This window comes from Canis lupus, chromosome 24 (assembly GCF_011100685.1).
Source record: "Canis lupus familiaris isolate Mischka breed German Shepherd chromosome 24, alternate assembly UU_Cfam_GSD_1.0, whole genome shotgun sequence".
In the NCBI taxonomy this organism is placed as follows: Eukaryota; Metazoa; Chordata; class Mammalia; order Carnivora; family Canidae; genus Canis; species Canis lupus.
The window spans coordinates 42,991,219-43,013,662 of NC_049245.1; the positions used below are offsets into that span (position 1 = coordinate 42,991,219).

A 22,444-nucleotide genomic window follows, 5' to 3' on the forward strand; every position below is an offset into this window, starting at 1 on the left:
GGCTCAGACCTGCCCCAACAGCGGCCCGCGGGGCCCGGGAGGAAGCTGGTCCCAACTGGGGAGGACCCCGGGGCCCCAGCGCCTCACCTGGGGCTTCTGGGAATGCCCTGCCCTTCCTCCTTCGTCGCCCAAACCGCCCCTGGCCTCTCCGGGGCAGGATCGTGAAGTCGGGGAAGTCCGAGGCTTTTTTTAAACATGCTTTCTTTAAGACGATGCAGATCCAGGAAGGCTAAAATTAAGTCATTTGGGAGGAAGGTGGAAAAACACACAAAGCGGCAAGATGCCCTCCTCCCACGGCCAGAGCATGAGTCGCCAGCCCCCGGGCTCCCCACCCCAGGACCGTCTGTCTGTCCGTCACTCTCCCTCCTCCTTTCCCGCCCCTGCCCCTCGCCTGGGCGTTCACTGGACGGTCAACAACACTCCTGTCCACAGGTTGTCGAAAGTCAGGAGGCAAATCAGCAGCCAGCAAGGTCTGGGCCTCTGGTTCCTCACCTGGCGAGGAAGGGTTTGGAGTTGACCAAGTTCTAGAAAATGCCTCCATTAATCGGACACCCAAGAGAGGAAAACGAGAGGGTCAAAAATCAAAAGGCTCCGTATTCAAATAAGGAGGCAATGCACCATCGGTGCTCCTTGAGAGACCTCATAATGTGCATTAGCTCCTTATAAAGGTTCTGAGAAGTCCTGCTGCAAAGAAATGTCTACTCTGGCCTTGGCATGTGATAAGGAGGCTTTCAAACGTGTGTGTGCACCTGGGTCATGGGGGGCAGGGGGCGGATGAGGAGGAGCAGAACGAAGAGCAGGTTTTTCCCTATCGGGGATGGAAGAACCACAGGAGAAAACAATCACGAGTTCTGAGTGGAGCCCAGCATCCTCTTTGTGAAGAAGCCCCAGGGTTTTTGGGGTCACACTTGGGTGGGCAGGGACGTAGGCATTATAACCCATGGCTGTGGATCTTAGGGGAGTTAAGGTGGAGGGACCCTGGGCAGGCCAACTTCTATCCTGCAAGTTCTTTTATTTACAAAGTGGGGGTGACTAGGAGGATTGGAGGATTGTTCTAAAAATGGAGTAAGTGGGATGATAGAGTCACGAGGCCACAGCAGGGCGGAGACCTCAAAGTCAAGGTTAATCTTCCCTCCCCCTCCCCCAGATGCAAGCAGCCCCAGCCCTCAAGCAAGGAGCCCACAACCGGGATCTGACCCTCACTTAAGATGATCTTACAAGAGGTCTGGCTCTGTGACACCCCCAGAGCTTGCTGATTCCCGCAGTGCCCGAGAGGCAGGGGCTGAGGCTCAGGGAAGCCAGCAGCACTCCTGATGGTGGAGGGGGGCTGCCACCTGGAGGAGCCCCGGGGGGGGGGGGGGGTCCTATGCCCTCCCTTCCTGAGCCAACCTCCCCAGTCCCCAGCAACCGGCCAGGGCTCTCAGAACCTCAAATCCTGCCTTCAACCATCTATTAGCTCTTAGGATAAAAAGCCCGAGCTCCCTAACATGTTTCCCTACTTCCCTGGCCCCCTGCACCCCACGGGCTGCCTGCCCGGCCCCACTGCTTCGGCCCCCCGGCCTCTCGTGGGGTGCAGCCTCCGCACACACCGTCACTCCACCTGCAGCACTGTTCCTGGTCCATTTATGCCCAGCACGCCGGTTCCTCCTCCAGCTCTCCCAGGAAGCCTCCACCGACGCCCCGATGGGCACGTTGTCACGGGACACGCTCGGGGCCTCTCCCTTCCCGCACAGAGCCTGGTGTCTAAATTTGGGTTCCCCCTTTTCCTACAGATCCTGAGCTCCCAGGCCACAAGAACCGGTCCCGCTTTGCTATTGCCGTAGACCCAGCACACGGCGTCGCACAGAGGAGGTCTCAAATGTACGTCGAGTGAAGGTGCCAGTGCCTTCAGAGGACCCCGCCAGCCTGGGGGGTCAGCGGGGGCACGATTCTGGGATCATGTTCTGCAGTCTGCGTTAGTAAAAGACGAGAACTGATTTTTTTTTTTTTTAATGACTCCAGTGTTTCCAGCAATGGATTCACCCCCACGTCCTGGGGCCTCGGCCCACTGTGGGGCCCTGGTCACACCAGCTGGTCAGTCCCAGGCCTTGCGCAGCGCCCCCTGCAGACCCACCCCTGCCGGCTAACCCAGGCTGACCCCCAGGGGGAGGCTGTGGGGGCTTCACCGCCCCCCAGCTTTGTACCCTCAGCACCATCAGCAACAGCTCCCTATGGGCACGAGTGCAGGGGGCGCCAGGCGGGGGGACCCTGAGAGACAGGAAACCACAGCCGGGCAGGAAGCCAGTGGCAAATTCACTTCTGGACCCGACTCTTATTCCCCTTTGCTTTGGGTTCCAGAGTCTGGGCCCCAGGATTTCCGGAAACTGGGGGGGTGTCCCCCTCATTCCATTCAACCCGGGCACAAACCACACAACATCAGGAGACCAGCAGCGAGCCACGCCCGTGACCCCCGTGCTGGGGAACATCTCGGGGGTGGAACAGAAAGGCCCTTGGGGTCCCCCCCAGAAAGCAGGGCTGGCGGGAGCGGGGGCCGCCGTGGGGCTGCTGGGCGGCCTTGGCCCCAGGGGTGGAGGCGGGCGGGCCGCGCCGACGACACACTCATCCTCCCAGACCTGCCCTGGTCGCCCCATTTCCTCCGGCCTCCAGCTCCAGACCAAAATAGAACGAGGTGAAGTCGGCCTCTTTCACGCACACTCAAGGGATAAACAAACCAACACAAACACAGCTTTCCTGCTGGGTCATCTTCCCTCCCTCCCGCCTCCCGCCCTCTCTCCTCTCTCCTTCTCTCTCTCTCTTTTTCTTAAAAGAACCACAGGCTGTTTTAGGACTCCGAAGCCAGAGGCAGGAAAGTGAAGCAGGCCGACGTCGGGAAGGGAAGGGAACCTGGCGCGAGCTTCGGGCGATCACCAACCAAAGTCAAGGTTTTCAAAAACAAAGGTCCGGGGGATCCCTGGGTGGCTCAGCGGTTTGGCGTCCGCCTTAGGCCCAGGCCGTGATCCTGGAGGCCCGGGATCGAGTCCCTGGAGCCTGCTTCTCCCTCTGCCTGTGTCTCTGCCTCTCTCTGTGTCTGTCATGAATAAACAAATAAAATCTTAAAAATAAAAAAAAAACCATAAAGGTCTGACCCTGGGCCCTTACACAGAAGACTGGTGGCCAGAGGGGAGGCTGAGGAAGCTCTCGGGAAGCCCACGCCAGGCCCGGTGCCCGCGCCCCACACCGCTGAGCCCCCCAACGGCCCTGCCAGCTGGACCCTCCATCATACCTTCCATCGTATTTTGGGGACCCCCCCAGCTGCTGAAAGTGGATCCTGAGTTACTTAAGTGCAAGTAATCTGAGAAGTGACCCCAGGAACCCCCTGGAGGGGAGAGGGAACACGAGGCAGGGATGGAACAAAGGCCCAACGGGACACCGTGTGCATCTGGGGCTCACACCCCCCCCCGGGCCCCCAGGACACGGCATGAACCCAGCTCAGCCTGGTGCTTCCCACGGTGACAAGAGGCTGCGGGATTCATCTCCAGGGCCCCTGACCACCAGCAACGGAGGGCTGCTCCCCGGGGCCTTGGCTCCTCCGCGGGCTGCACACATTCCCAGGGTGAGAGGAGACCCTGGGGCAGGAGAGGCCAGTGCTGCGCAGGAGCATCCGGGTCCGGCCACCTCACGGGGGAAGGACGGCCTCCGTCCGAGGCCACAGCTGGCGATGCCAACATGGCAGGAGTCACTGCCCTCGGGGTGGCCAGCAGGGGCCGGAGGAGAAACTGCTTCCAAGACTCGGGGCAGGGACACCCACCCCAAACGTGGTGCCAGCGAGAGGAGACAGTGACAGAGGAAGGCAGCCCCCCTTTACTGCCCAGGAAGCAAGACCGTGGGCGTCACAGGTTTTTCTGGGGATTCAGGCTCTGGAGATGCGCCCCCTGGACCCCCGATGGGAGAGGGATCTGAAGCCGGGTTCTGTCGGCAAAAACTTTCCAAAGAGAACCCCCATTTCCTTTCCTTTGACAAGAGGTTTCTCTGGAGGCTCCTGGTTCTGACAATCCCATCTGACTCACGGACCATCCTGCCCTCCCTCCTCCACTCCCCCCCCCACCCCGTGGGCCCAAACCCCAAGTCAAAGGTTGAGTGCTAACCTCTAACCCCACAACATCGAGGGGGAAAAAGAAGTCTGCTTGGGGACCCAGGTATCATCTTTAAAGAGTCCTTAATTAGGTCCTAAAGAAGAGTTGGAAAAAAACCCATTCCTTAAAAGACTCTTATATCCATTCATCTTTCAATGGACCCCGAGGCTCCTTCCAGTTTGGCTATTGTGGACATTGCTGCTAGAAACATCGGGGTGCAGGCGTCCCCGCGTTTCATTGCATCTGCATCTTTGGGATAAAGAAAATGTGGTTTATGTATACAATGGAACATTCCTCAGCCATTAGAAATGACAAATACCCACCATTTGCTTCAATGTGGATGGAACTGGAGGGTATTATGCTGAGTGAAGTAAGTCAATCGGAGAAGGACAGTGTATGTTCTCATTCATTTGGGGAATATAAATAATAGTGAAAGGGAATATAAGGGGAGGGAGAAGAAATGTGTGGGAAATATCAGAAAGGGAGACAGAACATGAAGACTCCTAACTCTGGGAAACGAACTAGGGGTGATGGAAGGGAAGGAGGGCGGGGGTGGGGGTGAATGGGTGACGGGCACTGAGGGGGACACTTGACGGGATGAGCACTGGGTGTTATTCTGTATGTTGGCAAATTGAACACCAATAAAAAATAAATTTACTATTTAAAAAAAAGGCTCTTATAATCTAGTCTTCACTCAAGAAGCAAAACCATTTGCTCTATGCCAGGCCCTGGAGGGTGGGTGAAAGCACCAAAGGGCTACATGGTGCACCAGGCTGAGGGCCTAGTAGGGATCTTGACTCCCAGCTGTCCGGGTTGAGAAGACAGCGAGACGCCAACGCAAGGGGGGATCTGGGCTAGATTTTCAAGTAGGCAAGGTTGTGGGGGCACCTGGCTGGCTCACCCAGGACAGCACATGGCGCTCGACCTTGGGGTCGGGGGTTTGAGCCCCGCACTGGGTGCAGAGGTTACTTCAATAAATAATAAATAAGTAAACTTAAAACAATAAAATACAAAGAAAATATAAAATACAGAAAGAGTCAGATGAAAAAAAAAATAATAGGGATCCCTGGGTGGCTCAGCAGTTTAGCACCACCTTCAGCCCAGGGCGTGATCCTGGAAACCCGGGATCGAGTCCCATGTCAGGCGCCCTGCATGGAGCCTGCTTCTCCCTCTGCCTGTGTCTCTGCTTCTCTCTCTCTCTCTCTCTCTCTCTCTCTCTCTCTCTGTCTTTCATGAATAAATAAAATTAAAAATTAAAAATAAAAAAAATAATAATAACAACAACAACAACAATAATAATGTAGGTAGGATTGTGACAGACCAGCAGCAGTGGGAGAGGGTGACAGAGAGACGCTCTGTGAAAAGCTGGTTTGGGGAAGGTCGTCAGAAACAAGCAACATCTAAGAAGGTCAGAGAGAGAAGTACCTAAAGGGACATGACCACGGAAAGTCATGTGGTGTCCTGGACGGGATCCTGCAACCGAAGGAAGGCATTAGGATAAAGAAAAATCTGGATAAATTGTCCGGATAAATTACTGACCTTAGTTAATAAATAACAATGCATCATCATGGGTTCATTTTTTATAACAAATGCACCCTACTAATGTCAGATGTTAATGGGAGGAGCTGGTTACAGTGAGTATGGGAATTCTCTGTACTAGCTACTCAGTTTTCCTATGTCTAAAATTTCTAAAAAAAAAAAAAAAAAAGAAACTAAGAAAAAAAAAGAAAGAAAGAAAGAAAGAAAGAAAGAAAGAAAGAAAAAGAAAAGAAAAAGAAAAAGAAAAAGAAAAAGAAAAAGAAAAAGAAAAAGAAAAAGAAAAAGAAAAAAGTCTAATAAAAAGTGTATTTTTTAAAAATCTGGTTTGGGGGTGTAGGTGTGGGAATTAAACTAGAGTAGAAGACTGGACAGACAGGGAAATGGGGTGAGAAAAGCAGTGGCCCGAAAATGAGGGGTCTCCAGAGAAAAGGGAGAGTGCAAATGCCAACCTGGCCACACGGGAGGGCACGCATGCAGGCACGCGTGTGTAGGTGTGTGTGTGCATCAATGTGTGTCTGTATATACGTCTGTGTTTTGTGTGTCTGTGTGCATGACTGTGCGTGTCTATGTGTGTGCATGTCTGTGTGGGCGTGTGTGTGTGTGTCTGTGTATCTGCACAGGAGACAGCTGGAAATGAGGCTGGAGCTGGACTGTGGGTGGTGTGCCCTTGGACTCAAATATTGGAATTTCAAGGTATAGATGCAAGCTATTCAAGTAGAGCCACATTTTCATTTTGCACTGGGTCTCACTAATGACGTGGCCAGTCCCAGGCACTTGGTCTTAACAATGAATAGTAACAGCTACAACCTGTATGATTCCAACCACAGGGCACTCTGGAGAAGGCAAAATCATAAAGACAATAAAAAGATCAGTAGTCGCCAGGGTTTGGGGAAGGGGAGGGATGAACAGGGGGGGCCCAGAAGATTGTTAGGGCAGTGCAAATATTCAATATGACACTACAGTGGTGGATACAAGTCATTACACACTTATCCAAGCCCAGAGAATGGATCCCAGCAAGACTGAACCATAGGGTAAACTATGGACTTGGGGAGATGATGACGTGTCCGTGTGGGTTCATCCACGGTGACGGTTGTTCCACTGTGGCTGGAGATGTTGACGATGGGGGACAGGACACTGTACATGTGCGGAGCCAGGAGATAGAGAGGAACCCTGTATATCCTCTCCTCAGTTCTGCTGTGAACCTAAAACTTCTCTTAAAAAAAAAAAAAAAAAAAAAAAAAAAAGAATACACATGAAGAATTCTAGTCTTGACACCTGACCTGGTGACCTGTTAGGGTCGGAAATGGAAATCTCTGTTTTTCTCTCTCTCTCTTTAAAGATTTATGTATTTATTTAAGAAAGATAGAGAAGAAGAGAGAGACAGAGAGTGTGTGCAAGCAGGAGGAAGGGCAGAGGGAGAGAAAATCTTGAAACACACTCCCTGCTGAGCATAGAGCCCGACGCAGGGCTCGCTCAATCCCAGTACCTGAGATCATGACCTGAGCGGAAGCCACCTAACCGACTGAGCCATCCAGGCGCCCTTCTGTTTTTCTCTTTAAACCTGTTCTCAGGTGGTCCTGATGACGCCTCAGCTTAGGCCTCACCATCCCAGATGCTGGGACCGAGAGAAACCGTGAGCAGGTGCTTTAGAGGGTGGACAGCGGTCAGCACGACAAACAGGAAGGTGGTCAGGACTTCCTACTGTAAGCACGCATCAGAGCAACACCATCCCCCGAGGCCCCAGAACCCCAGCACCGCAGTCCTCCGATGTGGCTGCACGGCTCCAGGGAGCTTCCCCCCACAAGGTGCCAGCACCCACGTCGCCCGTCAGCATCCAGAGTGGAAGCGCCTGGGGACTGCCATCCGTCTCCTCCACTCCAGCGCTTCTCAAGCAGGGGACGTGTGACCACATCCGCAGATAGTTTGGGTTGCTGACACTTGGCAGTGACATCGTGGGCAGAGAGGCAAGGATGCTGCCCGACGCCCTGCAGCGCACAGGACCCCCAAGCTCACGCGGTGATCCCTGGTGACACCGCGGCGTGTCCGTCTTGCCAAGCCTGAGAAACCCCACTGATGGCGGTGGAGGCACTAACATTTAGGCGTCTTGAGCCCTGACTGGGTCAGGGGTGCAAACCTACCTCCCAAAGGCCCTGCAAGAGGAGGGAGCCACAGTCCCCCTCCTGAGACCCTAGGCGGCCCAGCTGCCTACCTCTGCCCACCGCCTTCACTTCCCCTCTGCCGGGAATATTTTCTAATTACTCACTTGCACACACGGTCCTCGTCGTGGGCTGAGCTTCCAGGAGGCCTGACCCGAGCCCCGTGGCCAGTGGGCTTCGCTCCACGGCCACTCACTCGGCCGGCAGAGGCTGCCTCCCGGCGCGGAGCGGTGCTGAGCACGGGGCAGGGGGGGAGAGCCCTGCCCCATGAGCAATGCCTGCCTTGGATCCCAGAGGGGGAATGCAGGCCAGGTGTCGGCTTTCCTTCCTCCATCCTTGGAGTGGCAACGTGGAAAGCCGTGGGCATTGTGCGGCTCGGGGGAGGGGGGCGGAAGAGTGGTGCTGACAGGCTGGCAAGAGGACAAAGCAAGGAAGAACCAGCATTTGCGAGAACCTTGAGCGTTTGCCCAGACGCCTCCCTCTGCCGTGAACCTGAACCAACCGAGGACTTCCACAAGCACGGGTGACTCCTTTCAAACATCGTGACTCCTTCCCCATCCTCGCTGAGTTCACATTTGAGCAGGCCCTTCACTTCCCAGCTACAGATGACCGCTCGCGACCAAATTGAAAAATATTAATTCTCTTTGTCTCCTGCCAAAAAGGCTAAAGCAATTACAGGCCCTGATATGAAACACAGATGTTAATACATTTGGAAAAACAGGCTCCTATAGGCGAGCAGAGGTCCAAGTATGAAGTGCTTTTGGAATTAAAGCGCCAGATCAAGTTATACAGCCAGCCCCCAACGCGAAAGCCATTCTCCCCGAAATTCATTCCAGTGTAGGAAACCCAGGGCCACGGCACACACGCTGACATTTCCCTTATTTGCAGACGAGAACCAATCCACCCTTGGGTACCCACTGGCACACAGCTCTAAATAATATAATTATAATCATCACAGGGAAACTTCCCTAAGATCGAAAAGTATTATAATTACGGGCAATTTTCACTTTTTTGGAAATTGGGCTCAAATGCTGAAGAAAGACTGCAAACAAGGCATTCTCAAGTTTCAGTTCTGAAAGAGGGAACACGCTGGAAGGTTTGCCGGGACGGAGCCGTCCAGGGCTGGAGGCAGTGGGGGAGTTTCGAGGCCGGACCAGGGCTCCTCGGCCGGCACTCACTCAGACAACAGGTAACTGCTGCTTGCGTCCTGGGGCCAGGGGCCAGCTGCACGCGAGAGGCAGCCTGGTCCCACGCGTCAGGAGGTCCACGCCCTAGAAGGCCCACACACTTTCCTCCAATCACACGCACAGAGGTTTTACTGAGGGCCTACTGTGCGCCAGGCTCCAGGTACAAAGAATAGGACAGTGGGCAAAACGCAGCCAACTCCTGCCCTTCGAGGCACCTGTCCCTGCTCTGCCGCTGGGCAACCGTCATCGTCTCTGCAGCTCCCACTCTGATCTTCTGAGGCTCAACCGGGGTCCCCGACCCACCCAGCTTCCAAGTGGTGGAATGGGGGTGGATCCGGGGTCTCCAGAGCCTCTGGTCCTTCCCTCTTTGTTGCGCAGGATCGTGGAATAAGCCGGCCAGGTCTTTTGTCTTCTCTGCCTCAGTTTCCTTTCCCCCACCATTACCTGATTCCCAGGATTGCCGTGAAGGAAAAAGGAAGATGTGTATCTGCCAACCAAGGAAGAAAAACAGATGGGATGGGAGAGAGATGCAAGCTTCCTTTCTTTAATCCCTAAGCTGGTACCGTGACTCAGTTTCCCTGTCTGGGAAAAGAGGTGGGGGGTGGTACATCCCTCGGGGGTGCTATAATGGGAGGGACTGCATGGCTAGTACTCAAGGCTAAAATTAGCCCTGTCATCATCTCTGTTCGAGAAGGCCCGTGTCTTCTCTCCATTGGGACAAGTGTCCTCACGAGGGGAGGGTGAAGGTCGGGCCCGTGAGATGACGGGCATCGCCCAAATCGCCGCAGATGCACAAGCAGCAGCCCTGACCCGCAGGCAGGTCTGCAAAGGGACCACTTCATGGGGATCGTTGCACACCTTGACCTTGGCAACCAGGTGTGAAGCCCACGTGGAGTGATCAGAAGGGGGCAGAGGCGGAGGAGGGCCCCTGGGTGGAATCGTTTGTGTCCTCTCGCAGAACGACCGCTGGACGCATCCACTCACCTCGGGAACCCTCCGCGCCACTCAGCTGCACCGTCCACAGCCCTCGAGCCCTGGGAGGACAGGCATGTGCACCCCCAGGGAGCGGATGAAGCGACTCATCCAAGGTCCCTCAGATCCTCAAAGGAGCAGCGAGGGCAAGGACCAAGTCCACTCTGGGCAGCTCCAAAAAAATCACTATCAAGGTGACACTGGGAGCAGTTACATCAGAATTCCACGGGGACCCTGTCCCCCATCTTTACTTATTACCTGGTTTGAATTCTGCCTCCAGCGTGTGACCTCAGGAGGGTCACGCAGCCACTCAGTGCCCCCAGTGATCCCATCCACAAAATGGGAGAGTATGGACCTGGTCAGTCACAGGCATGTGACCAATGGAACCTGTCACCACGGACTCCCTAACAACCCTATTCTCCCACGAAGCCAGGCTTGGGATGAATTATGGAAGGAAACAGAAGCACAGAGATCAGAAAATCCACCGAGGCCCACCAGTCAGCCTCAGCCTGCAGGACCCGAAGCCAGTGGCACTACCTGGACTGGACAGTCTCTGCCCAGTGGGTTGTCCCTGCTTGCAGGCTCCCTGCAGGGTGCTCCCTCCGGACACGGGAGAGGATCCAAGGGGCACCAGGGCCTCTGCTCCCGCCCAAGCAGCTCTGAGCTGGGATTTGACAAAGGCGGTAAGGAAACGTGCCAACGTGTCCTTGACCAGGCTGCCCCGGACATGCTCTCCCCTGACCTTCCAGAACATTCACTGGTGCCAGGCAGCCAGCTGCTCCCTCCCTGCCCTTTGAAAAGGCTACTAGGATGCTGAATCGGCCACTCCTGGGAAAGCAGCTCAAAACCAGCGCTCCCACCCTGAGGCTGAGGTGTTGCGGTGACGCGAGCAAGGCAAGAGACAGGGACCCAGGCACTTAGGCCTTCAGGAATGGCAGAAAGGTTCCAGAAGCTTCCGGAAGCCTCTGGAGCCAGAGCCCAAGGGGACCCCTACCCTCAGCCAGCCCCATCCCTGTGCTGCTGAGATTGTCAGTCAGGGCCTGGACTACACCTGGGCTCAGTCCTGGGGAGAAAAACAATCATCTTTGAGAGACCAGGCGAGAGGGAAGCCATGGGGGCCTGGACTAGAGGGGATCTGTCCCCCTCCGTCTCTCGGGCATAGAACATGGCTCACAGATGGGGGAGAAGGGAGCTGGAAGCTAGTAAAAGGAAGCCCGGCCCCGGGCAGCCCGGGTGGCTCAGTGGTTTAGCACCTGCCTTTGGCCCAGGCTGTGATCCTGGGGTCCTGGGATCGAGTCCCATGTCGGGCTCCCTGCATGGAGCCTGCTTCTCCCTCTCTGTGTCTCTGCCTCTCTCTCTCTCTCTCTCTGTCTCTCATGAATAAATAAATAAAATCTTAAAGAAAAAAAGAAAGCCCAGCCCTGCCCCCAAGACTCTGACGTATCAGGAGCTTTAAAGGCACTCCCCCCCCACCCCGCCATCCCACCCCCGGTGATTCTAATCCACAGCCGCGGGTGAGAACCAGAGCTTGACCAGAGCTTGGAGCTTGGGAATCTCAGGCGAGGAAATCGGTACAAGTGAGAGGCTCCATGGTGCCGCCATGGCCGAGAACGTGAGCCCTGGAATCCCAGAGACCCGAGGACAAGATCCAGCTCTGCCACTTTCCAGCCACGTGACCTCAGACAAGTTACTCCCTCTCCCTGAGCCAGCCTCCACACCTGGAAAATGGGGACAAGTCTTCCCAGGATCCTTTCCAAGGCACATAAGGAAGCTGAAGGGTCGGCACAGTCACGTCCAGAGCGCACCAAACGACGACAAGCCTAGAGCATGGGGGGGGTGGGGGGGGTCCTGCTGTGTGACCGTGTCCCTCTGCCCAGACATGCTCCCAGTGCTGAAAGTCAGAAAAAAGTCCAAGTCTCGCTACCAAGTCCTCAACTTGCACTTAACACGAGGGAGACTGGGGCAGGGGCCACTGACCTGCGCCCTGGAGCCGTCCCGGCTCTCCCAGTAGATCTCTGCTTCCAGCACCCACACCCCTTCTCCCCTGCTTCCACAGATGCAGATCATGAGGGCATCCCCTGGGAGCTTGTCAGGAATGCAGAAGCTCAGGCCCCTCCACCCCCACCCCTGCAAAAGGTGGACTCAACCTTTTCACCAGAACTATCAATCTTTTCACCAGATCCCCAGGAGCCTTGTCACCAAAGTGTTTAAGGACAAGGATGCTGCTGGGCGTCCTTCTCGAGAGGAAGAGATAAGAGCTGTGGCAGGTGTGAGTGTTCTGGGGGGGCCGGGAGGTCGCGGGGAGGGCCACTGGGGGTGACACAGCCCCACTTGGCAGCAAAGAGGCACAAGCTTGCCTCCTCCCTCTCCTGGCCTCCGGCTGCCTTGGCAAACAGCCCTTGGCCCCTACTCCAGCCCGTCACAGGGACAGCTCCTTCTTCTTCAGTGACTCAGGCTGCGGCTGATCCAACCGTGGCCCCGGAGACCACTCTGAGGTCACCCTCCTGGCAACCAAAGTCCGACGCTGACCGAGGGCCATTTTTCTTCCAGCTGCCCACAGCCCCTCGACCTTGGCAGTGACTGACAGCCTTTGAGCAGGTTCTGCTGCCCTGTAGGCCTGTCCACTTTCCATGAATGAAACTGGGTAACTAATGCAACTAGGCCCGAGCTGGTCCAGCCGGAGGCTTGGGGTTCAGAAAAGGAGGGAAGCCTCTGCTCCCTCGCCCCCCCACCGCCTGCTCCCCTGGCAAGGCCACAGAAGCCAAGGCCCCCAGCCCCACTAGTCCTACAGCCTGCCAAGGGCGGCTCCGGCGGCCTCTCCAGCTGTCTGGGGCCACGCGGTGCACAGGGCCCGAGGGCTGTGGAAGGCCTCCAGCTCCGCTCATTATCGGAATTTAATCTGGATTCCGAGAGATCAAGAGGACTTGGTGGAAAGTGGCTGCCACAAGGGGAGAGATGCTGAGGCTAACCCAAAGCCAGCTAATCCCCGGCACCCCAGAGCCTTCCTGGAGCTCAGGCATGAGGCTCGCCAGAGAGCCAGATGTCCCAGCTCCACACAGCTGGGCGGCTGGCAGCAGCAAGGGCCCAGACCCCTCAGCAGGGGGAGCAGGCTGGCCGCACAGCAGGGTAGTGGGGACAGGGTCTGGGATCCTCTGGGGATCGGCCTGAAGAAGATGCATGTCCCCTCCGCACCCCCCATTGCCCCAAGTTGGGGAAATGCAAACAAGGGCCCCACTGCCACAAAAGCTTAGGCCTTCATCCCTACCGGAGACTGCAACACGAAGACATTCAGCAGAGATGGGGGAAAGCACTGCTGCAGCCAAAACCTGGAGCCCCCCACCCCCATTTTCCTTAGAAGGTTTCTGCATTCCCTGTGATGATGGTGATCATGGTGAAGAAGATGGTGGGGGGGGTGATGGTGGTGATGGTGACAGTGGTGGTGATGGTGATGATGAAGATGATGACGAATGTGGTGATGGTGATGGAGGTGGTGATTATGGTGGTGATGGTGGTGATGGTGGTGGTGGTGGCCGTGATGGTGATGGTGGTGGTGACACTAGTAACAGTGAACCGTTACCGAACACTTACTATGTTCTAAGTAAGCATGTTAACCCATTTTATCCTCTCCACAGCCCTGGGAGGTAGATGCAGTTATTATCCCTTTGTACAGAGGAGGAAACTGAGGCTCCAAGGGTCATGCCGTGTCAGGATTTGAATCCATACTCTTAATAGCCAGGCTATCCCACCTGAGGAATTTATGCATCTGAATCATTTTGCTTCTGGACTAAAAAACAAAACAACCCACCCAGAAAAAAAGCATAAATAATTTTAAAAAATTGTTTGACCTTTTAATTTCTGGAGAACAAAGGCCTTGCCTCTTTCTTTCGGGCATAAAAAGGAAATTCAGAAATCTAAAGACAGCAGCCCCTTCCTCGCCCCCCCCCACTCCCTGCCTCTTTTATACGTTGCTCCTGCCATGTTATTTCCTCTGCCTGAACACGAGCTGGAGGGTTGGGGCGTGGGTCTGGTTACTTCCGCTGGTGCACAGCACATGGCAGATACTCAAACATTTGCCAACAATGGACCTGGTCTCCCAGCAAGCCAAATGCCCCCAGAGTCAGGAACCCAAAGCAAGGCTCACAGCCCCAGAGATGGCCTGTGGCCAAGCTGCTCCCTGGGGACAACCTATTATGCCCACCTTCGCCACCAGCCAGGAGCTGCCAACAGCCGCCCCACCCATCCTTCTCCCAACCACAGTGACTCAGGCCTTCTCCCTCCCCAAGGGCCTCCGGATCCACCCCATGGAACTAAGCAGGGGGCAGCAACCTTAAACCATGATGAGACAGGTGCCCACGATGCCAGCAGGTTGACACAGGCAGAAAGACGAGCAGCTGATGGCAGCCCAGTGGGGAAGCCAAGGCTTGAGTTTCATTAAGCAAGGACTCAGTAGCTCACCGCGTCTGGCACCATCATGTCCCACTGTCCTCCCTATGACCCGTGCTTGTCCCCACCTTAGGACCACCGCCTTTGCAGTTCCCCTGACACTCCCCCTGTTCTAGCCCATGCCCCATTGCCAGATCCTTCTGGTCACTCAAACATCCCCAGCTCAACAAGGCCATCGATGACCAATCGCTTTATGAGGCTAGCTGGTCTCCTGGCTTCCTGCCCTTCTTCTTCACCCCCTGTTCTGGGTTGGATCGTATCCTCTAAAAAGATAGGCTCAAGTCCCACCCCTGATACCTATAAATTTGACCTGATTTGGAAAGAAGGTCTTTGCAGATTAACTGAACAGGCGAAGGAAGATGAGGTCTTCCAATGCAAGGGAGAAGTTCATGTGAAAGTGCAGGGCCACGAGGCAAGAGCAGAGAGTGGACCGACGCAGCTGGAAGCCAAGAGCACCGATAACGGATGGCCACCCCCGGGAGCTGCAAGAGGCAGGAAAGACCCCCACCCCCCACCCCTCAAAGCTTTCAGAGGCAGCACTGCCCTGCCAACACCTGGACTTCAGACTCCTGGCCTCCAGGACCGGGGGAGAGCACAGCTCTATTGTTTTCAGCCACACACCTCGTGGCACTTGGTTAGGGCAGCCCCAGAAAGCGAGATCACTCCTCAGCCACCGTCTTAGATGAGGCCCCCCCTTCATGACCCGCGCTTGCTCGACCCCACAGCCCAGTTCCCCAGCCAGCGCCGGCACGTAGGTGCTCAGGGTGGTGGGGACACACATCGCCAGGCTCGCGCGTCTCTCCCCTGATGCAGTGGCCTCTGTCCCCCACAGAGGAGGTCCAGTGCCTGTCCCGCCAGGCTGGCCTGACTCAGTCTCTGGTGTTGTCCCCAGCGCAGGGACCCCTCACGAGAAGTGGCAGCAGCTCAGCCAACCCCAGCGACCAGTGGCCAGGCAGGGCAAACGCATTCCTGTGTGGGAACTCGGAGAGGGCCGTGCAGGTGACACCAGCCAACCCTGCAGCTCTGTTCCGCCAAACCCACAAACCCACTCGGAGCAGCCACATTCCTGAGGCTAAGCCTCTTGATGGAGACTTCTGAGGCAGGTGTGGGGAGCCTGCCAGGGGGGTGGGGAGCCAGCAGGGCTCGGGGTGTGCACAGCGGGCCGATGGAGTGCTATTGACGGATTGCCTCTGGGCACCTGCCTCGCCTCCAATGAATCAGCCTTCAGGAGAAAAGTCAAACATATGTTTTTGTTCAGGAGTCCGGGGGGATCTATCAGAGCACAGAGCCAACATGTGTCACACCCCAAGAAGGAACTCGATGCTTCTTCCTACCATTGGGTCTGGGGGCCAAGGCACAGATGCCAGGGTGCACTGGGGCGTCCGAGTGCCTACGGTAAGATTCAGAGGTGACTGCCACGACCCTGTGTCACTCCCCGCCCCCGACACCACACCCTCCTTCCCGATACCCTCTCCTCCAGGAGGGTCTGCTGCTCCCCCCTCTCTGTAGGGGGAGTAGGGCAGCGCATTCGAGTGGCGGCTCTGAAATGCAAACCCAGCTGGTGCTAAGATACCATTTGTTGCCCATCAGACTGACAAGGACCAAAACAGTTTGATAAGAGAGGATGTCGTGAGCACGCGGGGCATTGGCCTCTCTTAGGTTATGGGTATAAACGGACCTAACCTCCAAGCACAGCCGTTCAGCGAAATCCATCAGTGGCCAACACGTGCACCCTCTCTGCCCCCACGATTCCATTTCCAGCGCTGTATGTGATAGACACGCAGCAGTGTGACATAATGACAAAACCAACGGGCCGCCGCCTGCAACACAGAGACACGGGGGACCCACTGGGCACACGCAGGGAACTGGCTGCGGCCCGCCTCTCGGGGAATGTGTGGCAGTTCAAGGAAAAAGGATGTTCTCTGTGAACCAACACGGGGTCGCCCAGGCTCACTGTCAAGTGCTCACAGCAAGATGCAGGAGGGAGGATGTGACGAGATGCCACCTGCAAAACTACACACGCGCACAGACGTTCGCCGATTTGAGGGACCCCGAAGACTGGGGTAGGGGGAGGCTGCAGGGGATGGGGCTCGGAGCCCAGAGCCCATCTTATGCAACAATATCTTTGTAAAACACATAGTTCCTGTAGGACTTTCTCAAGTCCTAATTCGGCCGCTTTCTCCCTGGACGGTGGTGAACAGGCAGATGACACACCTGTGCTTTGAGCTCCTAACTCTCCCGCGTCACAGATGAGCGCCACCCCCCAGGGCTACTGGGAATACGAAAGCAGCTCACAGCTGCAAACGCTGGAAACGCTCAGAAAGTGGGGCTTGGTGGTCTTAGTATTTAAGACCACCCCTGAGACGGTGGCGCTCGTGAAGGAGGTGGTGACCGCTCCTCTGTCCCCAGGGCGGGAACGGGTCCCCATCCCGGCTGCCAATGCGAGGACTGTCCCTCAGGAAGCGCCCACAGCACCTCCCGGCCATGAGTTACGGAGCAATGGCATCGGGCGATGACACGAGCCGGCCGCTGGGCAGCACCGCCGGGAACACAGCCGCCTCTGGAATGCACGACGCTCGCTCGATGCTCCAGCCCATCCAGCTGGGGGGTCAGCTCCCCTGGCCTCTCGGGAGACCTCGACACTAAAGGGTCTCAAGACAGTAAAGTCTTTCAACACAGGATCTGGGTTCCTGGCCTTGTGCTTCTTAGAAAGCCGAGTTCTCTCTCTCTCTCTCTCTCTCTCTCTCTCTCCCCCTGGGGTTGGGAGTTTTAATCCCATTTTATCACCAATGGCCGTCTTCCCTGGTTGCCTGACATCATGTTTGGAAGCGAGCAATGGGCGAGAGGCAGACCCTCCACCAAGAAATGTTTCTTCCTCTTCCCTCTCCCCATCCCCCCATGGCCCTGAACACACGCAGACCCAGACCCCCCATAAATACCCACACAGGCTCGCCTGGCTGGCTGTCCCCTTTTCTAACTCAGTTTCCCGACGGGGAGAGTCTTAAGAAATAGCGACCTATGCCATCAATGTTCTTGAACAAATAGGTTCGGTGTAGGGCCTGGCCCGTGGTGGGTGACCATGACAGAAGCAGCCCTGACCGCCCCTGCCCGGCCCGGCCCCGTCCTCTGGCCATCGTCCCCTTCCTCCTCTGCAGCCGAGGGCAGCTCAGCATGCCTCCCAGGCACCCGGCACGGTACCCACCTGCCCAAGTGCTCCTGCAGCACCTGGTAAACGCTGATCCGGAACGTCTCGTTGTCGAAGCGCTCCCGAATGTAGTCCTTGTAGATCCGGAATTCGGCTGCAGTCACAGCTTCCCCCTCTGGGATCTTGGAGAGATCGAACCGGAACTCCCGGTGGTGGTAACGTGGATAGAAGAACTCTTTGTCATGCTCCACTAGAAAGGGAAAGAAGACACAGCGACACCAGGAGCTCATTAGTAACTGCCTTTCAGGGCCCTGGCTCAGAGTCAAGCCCGCGGCCACAGGTCCCTAGTGCGAGCTGCCCCTTTCCTTGCTGCCCCCACTGCAGCCTGGACAGTCATGGCCTCAGACCCTGTGGTCACCGTGACATCGAGAGGAGTGACTCTGTATCAGCCCACTGGGAAGAGTGGGTCACTGACCAAGCCATCCCGAGCCGCTGGGCAGACCCGGGTTAGTGGGTGCACAGGCCTGGGTCAAATCCAGGGTCAGCCACCAACTAGCTGAGAGGTAATCTCCCTGGACCTCCATTTCCTCATCTAAATATGAAGATATTGAGGCACTTGGGTGGCTCAGTCAGCTAAGTGTTAGCCCTCGGCTCAGGTCATGGTCTCCAGGTCCTGGGATCGAGCCCCCATTCAGGGTCCCCGTGCAGTGGGGAGCCTGCTTTTTTCCCTCTACCTCTGCCTCTCTCCCAGCTCATGCTCTCTCACGCTCTCTCAAATAAATAAACATCTTTTAAAAAAAATAAAAATAAAAATGAGGATAATAATCCTGCATGGGTTATGGGGAGAGCTAAGTAACCTAACTCACATCAGCAGCTCAGCGTCTGGTGGGGCTCGACAACTGGGAGCTATTAGGAGTGTAGACAGACCTCACTCTGCCTATCAGGGGGTCCCCGGGGCCCAATGATGCTCAGCCCTGGCTGCATGTAGGAATCGCCGTGGGGGCTTTGAAAAGTATCGACGCCCTGTCCCAGTGGTGAGCTGGTAAATATTTAGTAAGCGGCTCCCTGGGACCTGGTCTGTAGCATTTGCCAATTTCCATCTTGGCAGATTTCAAGCTACCGACGTGAAATCACTGACGATGGAGGAGGGAGTCTACCACGGGGGGGCTCTAGCTCACGGCTGTGCTCACCCCCCCCTCAACCGACTGACTCAGTACCTTTGGGAAGGGGGCCCAGAGACCTCTACTCCTTAAAGCAGCCCAGATGTTTCTAACAGCCAGCGGGGTTTACAACCACAGCCTCAGACTAAAAGCAGAAAAAGGACTGAATGGCAAGGTTGGGGGATGTGGCTTTTGACAGTGACTTCTGGAAAAAATAAGCCCTTCACCTTTATACTAGCAACGACTAAGAGATTATGCCCATTTCGTCAATAATAAATGTCGAAATGGACATAAGCCCAAAAAGAGTGTTCCTGGGAGGGGGCCTGTGGTTCCCAAGGTTCATGCATCCACTGGTCCAAACTGGAGCCGTCACGTTCTGGAGAGAAGCAGAATGGCCAAGTTCAGGCAGGTGTGTGGCATCTGCAGACACCTTTCTTCTCCTAGGAGACAAAGCCCCATCTCTGCTTCCTGCCTGGGGGTGGAGGGAGACCAGAGACACAGGGAAAACAGTAGGAACAGCGTTGCTGGAAGAGAGGAGAAACCCGCTCAGCTTCAGTTCCAGCTTCGGCTCAATGAGCCCTAGAGGCTCTCAGGCCGGGTCAGGGTTGCCAGAGCTGCAACCAGGACCTGAACGTCTTTGAGGAAAAAGGGTTCCCAACACTGGCAGCCCCAAGGCCCCTCCTACGGGCCTTCATTTAAAAAAAAAAAAAAAAAAAGCTGTTTTAAACCTTAATAATAGTTCCAAAAGATACTGGGATGAGGGCAGTGGCGTTGACAAGTTATCCACTCATCAGGCTGTTCCCTGCTGGGCAGAGAGGGGGCAGGTGAAGTCCTCAAGGCCAGGGGACTCTGGCCGGGCACAGGAGAGACCTTGCCTCTGCAGAGATCTCAGGAGGGTGACCTCTGACCTTCAGCTGCTGGAATCTTAGGGCCCTAGGAATGACCTCTTCAGAAACCGTCCTGTGGTCCCTGCAGACACCACCTGTCGTCCTCACTTGCTCTGTGCTCGACACCCACACAGAGCACTTGCCTTCTGACCCAGTCTAAGAGAAAGGCTGAGCTGGGGACAAAGAATGCTGATAGGGGCGTCACCCATGCCCCCACTCTGATTTATGTAGAAGGCAGGGAGGAAGGCATCTTTGGATAGTCTCTAGGAAGTGCAGCCCACTGGGGATCAAGGGAGCCTCAGGAGGGGACCTCAGAGTGAGGGGGCATGGCAAACAGCCTTGACTCTGTCACTGTGGAAATGCCTGAAGCCAGTCCTCTGTCATCCTTCTAGCTCATTCAACCTTCGGGTCACCCTAGGAAGGGAACGCAATGCCATTCGTAGGGGATGCACCTGAGACCCGAGAACCCAAGAGGTGTTGAGTGGCCTGCCCAGGGCCAAAGAGCTGGGACTCAAATCCAGGCCCCACCAACCCTTAGCCACTTAGCATCTCAATGGCTGAGCCAACAGCTCTGCAAGAGCAGCTCCTCTGCTTGTCAGAACATTCTCATTGCGTGCGGGACAGCATGCATCCGGTGCGCACACAAACTGCACGCGTGCGGGTCTGCGCATCGTCAAAGCGAACCTACCATGGAGCCTCCTCCCGGGTCAAGAACCAGAACATCGCCAGGCCCTCTCTTCTCTTCCCCCAACTTCTCAAGCCTCTGGCTGGTTTTGCTTGTTTTAGAATATCATAAACAGGAAATAGTACGGCACATATTCTTTTGCACTTGGCTTCTTTTACTCAACAGTGTTTGTGTGGTTCCTCCGCATTCCTGTGGCTGCTCATCCATCCTTGCTGCTGTCTAGTATTCCACACTTGGATTACCCCACAATCCACACGTCCATTATACAGCTGGTGGGCATTCGGGTAGTTTGCATTTGGGGGCTCTCAGAGCAGCACGGCTCTGAGCATTCTGGTACCCGTGTTCCCTGCATCTTGGAGAATGCGGCTAGGCACCCAGAGGTGGCATTGTGTGTGTTCACGTCAGGTCACACTGCCAAGTTCTCCCCACGTACCGCCCTGGGGGTTTTTTAGAGCGTGCCAGGAGGATCCCAATGGAAAAATACAAGTCTGTCCTATTAAGGAGAGGGGCACAATCTGGGGACCCTCCAAGTGCTTTTCTGCAGTGGACTGGGTGAGGGCAGTAAGACAGCAACCCCTGGAGAACGGCCCTGCACCCCAGCGAGCAGCCGGTGTGCACCATGCAACAGGCCCCACTTGCACTCCCTCAATAAGTGAGCTTCCCATGAACACCCCAGAGCTGCCCCCCGGCCCCACCACCCTACCCAACCTGAGGTCGCCAAAGACCATCTCATAACCAAATGGAAAGGCTGTTTTATGGCCACCATCTTGCCAGACTTCCAGGTAGCAGCATGCAACACTTGGTTCTTCCGGCCTTCGAAAACCTCGTCTTCCTGTGGCTTCCTGTACTGTGTGAACTGCGAGTTTCTCCCCAGCTCTCTGGCCATACCTTGAAACGTTCCCTTAGCTAGCCCCATTTAAGTTCCACGGAGCAGTGGAGTAACAGGGGAGCATTCCACAGGCCACCCCCCTGATATGGGTGGGGTGCTGATAGATCACACAAATTAAGTCTCCATTTCCAACCATCTGCCTCTGCCCTCCCCCAGAGGATGGGGGTGCAGAACCCCCAGCTTACAGCAAAAAGGGCTTTAGAACCCAGAAGTACAAAGAAGCTGGTTCACAGAGCACCTGCTCTCTGTTGGGTCCCGCTCTGGGCACTCTCAGCCATCATCTGACGGAGCCCGGTGAGGCGGGATTGATCCCCATTTCACAGATGAGGAGCCTGAGGCTCAGGGACGCAGGTGACCTGCCCAAGGTCACACGTTAAGTGAGTGGCTGGGCTCTGCAGCTTACACTCTTGACCTTTACACTTTCTGGAGCCAGGTGCGCTCTTGGTGTGGTCTTGGCCAAGTTGGTTGCCCTCTCATGCCTCCCCTCGCCCCAGGATGATACTGGCCCTTTCTCACCGAGCTGTACAGAGTCGGCCCTTACGGCACTGTACGTTCATGTTTGCCTTTGTCTCGGGGCCTCTCAAACAATGAGGCGGGAGGATGACAAGCAGTGCAGAAGCCTCATGCGCCAGTGGGTATTTGCATAGTTGGGCTGTGACAACTGTATTTGAAAAATACCACAGTCAGACCAAACAATAAAGAAATGTTTGAATGAGCACGACATTAACACAGGTGCAACCACTGAAGTCACACCCAGTGGAGAAAGAAAACACTGATACATAATCACAGAAATCAATCTGTTCCTGCAGGTGTGTATATGCATAAGATTAAATGTATCTTAACTGTTAAGACAGTTAAGGGATCAGGGTTATGAGGTTTCTTTCGCTACCAGGACCTACGCAGAGAGTGGCCAGCTAAATTTCTCGCAAACCTTTCCGGGCTCTCTGGAACAGGCTTCTGTGGGAATCGCCTTCATTAATTATTTTAAGACAATGAGCAGAAACGAACCGCGTCGGCCTCCTGCTCTTCCTGAAACCACATCATCGCGGGTTCTAAAAATAATTCTGTAATTTATCAAAAGACAGAAGAGTCATATTTTAAAAAGAGCAGTTCGTGATCCGAAGCCCAAACCAAATTCCCACTCTCACGTCTCCGAGGCTTCCACTCTCTCCAGAAGCCTCTCCACGGCATGGAATCTGCATCGTTTCAAGGTCAGGGGTCAGGACGGTTCAACGGTCACCAGAAAGTAGACAGAAGCAGGTACTTTTA

At 55.4% G+C, this 22,444-nt stretch overlaps 1 protein-coding gene across 1 annotated transcript in view; it reads right to left on the reverse strand.

The window, feature by feature from the left end:
• Positions 1 to 22,444, reverse strand: part of BMP7 (bone morphogenetic protein 7) — an 89,854-nt gene that overhangs the window by 38,340 nt on the left and 29,070 nt on the right. Inside the window, exons 2-3 of the mRNA NM_001197052.1 lie at positions 17,624 to 17,804; positions 2,029 to 2,038 (exon numbers count right to left, since the gene is read on the reverse strand). Of these exons, the coding sequence (NP_001183981.1) occupies positions 2,029 to 2,038; positions 17,624 to 17,804 (191 nt within the window). The remainder of the gene's footprint in view (positions 1 to 2,028; positions 2,039 to 17,623; positions 17,805 to 22,444) is intronic.